Raw genomic sequence first — 5,478 nt, 5'->3', positions numbered from 1 at the left:
ATCCTAGGACCCTGAGATCATGACCTGAGCTGAAGGCAGATGCTTAACTCACTGGGCCACCCAGGCACCCCTGGAGTTTTTGTAAAAAAAGTAAAACTGTCAGAATGGGTAAAATAAAAATGCAAGAAACAAAGAGTGAATGTGAGTTGTAGAGAAAAAAGAAACCCTCACACACTGTTGGCAGTTATGTAAACTAGTGCAGCCACTGTGGAAGACAGTGTGGAGGTTCCTCAAAAAGTTAAAAATAGGATTACCTATGATTCAGCAATTGCACTATTGGGTATTTACCCCCAAAATACAACAACACTAATTCAAAGGAATACATGCACCCTTATGTTTGTTGCTGCATTATTTACAATAGCCAAACTGTGGAAGCAGTCCACGTGTCCGTTGATCGACGAATGGATAAAGAAGTGTGATATGTGTACATATATTGAAATATATATATACATATATATAATGGAATATTATTCAGCCATTAAAATGTGGAAATCTTGCCATTCACAATGGCATGGATGGAGCTAGAGAGCATAATGCTAAGTGATGTAAGTCAGAGAAAAACAAATACCGTAAGAGTTCATTCATATGTGGCATTTAAGAAACAAAACAAATGAACAAAGGAAAAGAGAGAGAGAGAGAGAACTCAAGAAACAGACCCTTAACCATAGAGAACAAACTGATGGTTACCAGAGGGGAAGTGGGTCAGGTGGATGGATGAAATAGGTGAAGGGGATGAAGGGGACACTTATCATATCGTGATGAGCACGGAATACTGTTTAGAATTATTGAATCACTATATTGCACATCTGAAACTAATATAACACTGTGTGCTAACTATACTGGAATTAAAATTAAAAACTTACATTGGGGATGCCTGGGTGGCTCAGTTGGTTAAGCATCTGCCTTCAGCTCAGGTGATGACCCAGGACCAGGGTCCTGGGACTGAGCCTGTCTGTGTCGGGCTCCCTGCTCAGCAGGGAGTCTGCTTGTCCCTCTCCCTCTGCCTGCCACTCTGCCTACTTGTGCTCTCTCTGGGTCAAATAAATAAAATCTTTAAAAAAAAAACCTTGTATTTAATCCTCCTTCTTTACAGCATTAATGGAATATGAATAATTCATCCCATTTTTATAGATAAGAAAACTTAGGTGTAGAAAATCCAGGTGATGTTCTTCAGAGCAGACAGCTAGTGAAGTTAGCAGCACCCCACCCCAGCAGTCTGACCTGGAGCACATGCTCTTACCCACTGTACTTTCCACCCCAGCAGTTTCTTTCAGAGCTTCCTCTGCCTTTGCTCATTCTTCAAGTGTCTGTGTTCCTGAGCCCAGTCCTCAACTCTTAGCTCATCTTACTGTATTGCCCCTCTGGTGACATGAGACTTCCACTGAAACGTCTATACTGATGAATCCTATAGCTGCCCCGATAGTTGCTTATCCAATAGCACTTACCCTTCCACTTTCTTCCTTACTTGTAGATGCCTCTAGGAGCTTCAGGGGAGGCTGGACCCAGCCGCAATCTTGGCCCCAGAGAGTGAAGCACGAGTGGTTTAAACCAAACTTTCTAGAGACTGATTTAAGTACTGGGGGACAGTCAATTGAGAGACTTTTGTGAAAAGTTATCTGAGCTCTTTTTTTTTTAATTTAAATTTTTTAAATATTTATTTATTGTTTTATTGGATTTCAATTTGCCAACATATAGCATAACACCCAGTGCTCATCCCACCAAGTGCCCCCCTACAGTGCCCATCACCCAGTCACCCCAACCCCCCATCTTAGCTCTTAAACACAAATATTCATCAACCGATCATTTGTCTTCTCTCACACAGTTGTGTCTGCCTATGTCTAGAATTAAGATAGCCATCTTAGAGACCTTAAAATTTTCAGGAATGTGAAGGGCTCTTGAGAACAAAATGTTTGAGAACTATTGCCTAGTCAGTGCCAGCATCAACCCTCAACAGGATTTATTTGAACAATTTCTGAATGGTTCTTCTGCTGCTGATTTGTCCATGGACAATCCCAATAAACCCACTCCCTACCTTGCTTCCAAGGTGATGTTACTAAATGCTAATCAGATCCCTGTTTAATCCTTCAATGGCTCCCTGTTTCTTTCAGTTTAGCATCTAACACCCTACTTGTCTCATTTAATTTCTTTCTCTCCCTTCACACATATCATTCACCCCCAGCCATTCACAGTTAATTGCAGTTTCCAGTCAGAAATGATACTGGTTGTTTCTATGCCTTCCCACCTGCTCTTTTTTGTTTTTTTTTGTTTTTTTGGCTTTGGACCAGAGGACATTTATACTTCAGTGAATTGGTTACATAGGTGATGGAAAAACTAAGAAGTCAATAGGGATGGTGAGGCAACCAGAGATGAGCAATAATAGCAAGCCACTACCAATAGCAAGTCTTAGGGCTGGAGGAATAAGAGGAGGAAGTGGTGTCACCAGATCCCATGGGTCAGGGTTACCCAGGGAAATCTTGAACCATGTTAGATCTGGGACCATGCAAGACCCAAGCCTTGCCAATGGTGCCTTCCAAAGTTGGGGTTCCCCACCTGCTCTTAAGTCAGACCTGTCACACACTATCCCCTCATTCTCTAGCTAGCTAACTCCTACCTGTCCTTTAAATTTCAGCTCCTGGGTGATTTTCTACAGGAAGCTGTCTCTGGGCCCACAGTATAATTTACCTGTCCCTCTTTTGTGCTTGCAAAGCACCATTTACCAAAGTGATCATCAGAAAGTACCGTGACCACTGGTTTGTCCAGTTTTCCCACTTGATAATAAACTCTTTGATGTGGCATCTCTTTATATTGCTTGAGCCCAGGACAGTTTCTGACTACAGTGTTGGAAGCTATTATATGTCCTCAGAAAATGTTCTGTGAATACATTAATGAACTCTAACATAATTTGCTTCTGGGATGTTTCATTTTCTGAAGCCTTTACTTTCCTTGTTCTGTGTTCAAGGCCTGGACTGTTCAGGACCTTTTGCTTCACACCTCTTTTCCAGTGTCTTCTGTGGGCCTTGAGAGGAAATGTTATGTGGCCTCTTAACCGCATCTTTATACCTGGGGGTGTATAGCAATGCTTTCTGGGGTCCCAGCCTTATGGTCCCCTTCAAACTCTGCTTCCTGGAGTGGAGGCCTCAGTGGTTTCTTCCTGAGTCTCATGCTTGGAACACTGAAATTTAATTTTATCAAATCACCTTCTAAAAGAAGCCAGAAAAAAATGTTTTCCTGTTTTGTCAGTCTTATACCTTTTGTGCTTTTTCAGACCTTTTTTCTTTCACTTTGGATAAAAATAATAGGTAGCAAAGGCTTAGTGTTTCGGAATCCCTTCTCTGCTTTTAGATATGACCATTAATATTAGTGCTTTGCCTTGTGTTTGCAACAGTCTGTATATGCACAAGTACTAAGAAAAGCTTTTAGAGAGTAGGAAGACAATGAGCATGGTATAAAGATGAATAAAGTACAGACTTTATTGAGATAAAAATCACATACCACAGCATTCACTCACTTAATGTGTACAAATCCGTGGTTTTTAGTATATTCACAGATGTGTGCAACCATCACCGTAATTAAACATTTGCATTGGGGATCCCTGGGTGGCTCAGCGGTTTAGCACCTGCCTTCAGGCCAGGGCAAGATCCTGAAGTCCCAGGATGGAGTCCCACATCGAGTTCTCTGCATGGAGCCTGCTTCTTCCTCTGCCCATGTCTCTGCCTCTCTCTGTGTATCTCTCATGAATAAATAAATAAAATCTTAAAAAAAAAAAAAAGTTTGCATCACCTCCAGAAGACACCTTGTACCCTTTATTTATCTTTTTTTTTTTTTTTCCCCAGCAAAAGTGGCTCAACTTTATTACAGGGAAGCTAGGGAGGAGCGGGGCAAGTGAGGGTCTCTGTCAGGAACTGCCATCGCTGAGCAGGACTGCCAGGCCCCACGTCTATTTGGAAGGCAGGAGAAGATCAGCGTCCTGCTCCCTTTGGTCCATCATGGGCCCAAGGGGCCAGGCCCTCACTACTTGGGGTTGAGGTAGGAAACAGTCTTTCCTGTTTTCTCCAGGGTCTCCAGCAGGATGATGTCCACGCTGTGTTCAGAGTTGATGCAGACCTTCTTGTTGGGCAGGTCAATGTCAAACTCAACTCCTCCCAGCTTGTTGAGCACCCAACTGACCGTGTTAGAGCATCCTTCACAGGTCATGTCCACAGAGAACTCGTGCTTCGGCATGACTGTGGGGATGGCTGGTGGTGGTGGCAGTGGTGGCGGCAGCGATGCTTCTCACCTTGTACCCTTTTTTTTTTCACCTTGTACCCTTTTAGCTAACAGCAGCCCCCCCCCCCAAATGCCTGCCTCCCTCCTTTGCCCCCATCAGCCTTAATACTACAAATCTACTTTCTGTCTCTATAGGCTGTCCTGTTCTGGACTTTCATTGGAGTAGAATCATAGGATAGCATAGAATCTGGAGGGCTGGCTTCTTTCACTTTGCATAATGCTGTCAAGGTCCATCCATGTTCTAGCATGTGTCAGCAGTACTCCATTGTGTCGGGCAGTCCTTTCAAACACCAGAACGGACAGGCCCAGCACTGCCACTGGAGCCATCAGAGCCAACCCATCTGTTTCACTTCGGTGAGGTTTTCATCTGCAGTGGTTCCTTGCTGGCCATCTCACTGGTGCCTGCTGTGTATGCCTCTTCACCTAAGCAACCACTATCAGCTGGCATTAAGCCTTTCGTGAAGACTGGAAACTAAAAAAATCAGAATTATAGACTGAATCCTCCAAACCGTTGTATGACTTTGAGCAATAGATGTCATAAGAAAACCGCCTCAGATTGTTTCTTCATAAGTTCTAGTGGATTTCCTGAGTATATCCAGCAGGAAAGTCCAGGCTAGGAATAGGCCTAGAGCTTATATGAATGTAGTGGTTATTAGTTTAGTCGTTCTCAGTGTGTTCCCTCAGACAGGTAACATCAGCAGCACGTGGGAAACTTGAGAGAAATGCATATTCTCAGGCAGACCCTGGATTCGCTGAATCAGACATTTGAGGAGTGGGGCCCAGTAAATCTGTGTTTCAACAAGCCTCCAGGTGATCTTGATCCACACTGAAGTTTGAGAACCACCGATTCATTAACTGGTATGCTGCTGTCAGCATTGGCAGATGAGTGCAAATTACTGACGCATACTCTGTTTTGTATCAGGTGTATATACCTGATAGATGACGGAGAACACCATTTGTGGACTAAAAGGCAGATCGTGATATATCTGCTGAATTTCTCTGCATTGATATGACAGCTGATTATTCCCCATCTCCTCCATTTCCTTTTAAACATGTTTTGATAAAAAATGTACTTTAAAAAATCCTAATTAAGGGGATCCCTGGGTGGCACAGCGGTTTGGTGCCTGCCTTTGGCCCAGGGCGCGATCCTGGAGACCTGGGATCGAGTCCCACGTCAGGCTCCCGGTGCATGGAGCCTGCTTCTCCCTCTGC

The 5,478-nt window shown here is 43.6% G+C and overlaps 1 protein-coding gene across 1 annotated transcript; it reads right to left on the bottom strand.

Moving 5' to 3' along the window:
* Positions 1–4,011: 4,011 nt before the first annotated feature.
* Positions 4,012–4,223, bottom strand: LOC121492837 (copper transport protein ATOX1-like). Its single transcript, XM_041758032.1, has one exon. It carries the CDS (start codon positions 4,219–4,221, stop codon positions 4,012–4,014), a length of 210 nt encoding a protein of 69 aa, XP_041613966.1. The 5' UTR covers positions 4,222–4,223.
* Positions 4,224–5,478: the final 1,255 nt, after the last annotated feature.

This window comes from Vulpes lagopus, chromosome 6 (assembly GCF_018345385.1).
Source record: "Vulpes lagopus strain Blue_001 chromosome 6, ASM1834538v1, whole genome shotgun sequence".
NCBI classification, from domain to species: Eukaryota; Metazoa; Chordata; class Mammalia; order Carnivora; family Canidae; genus Vulpes; species Vulpes lagopus.
The sequence above is the reverse complement of the archived record's forward strand: the minus strand, read 5'-3'. Positions and strand labels throughout refer to the sequence as shown.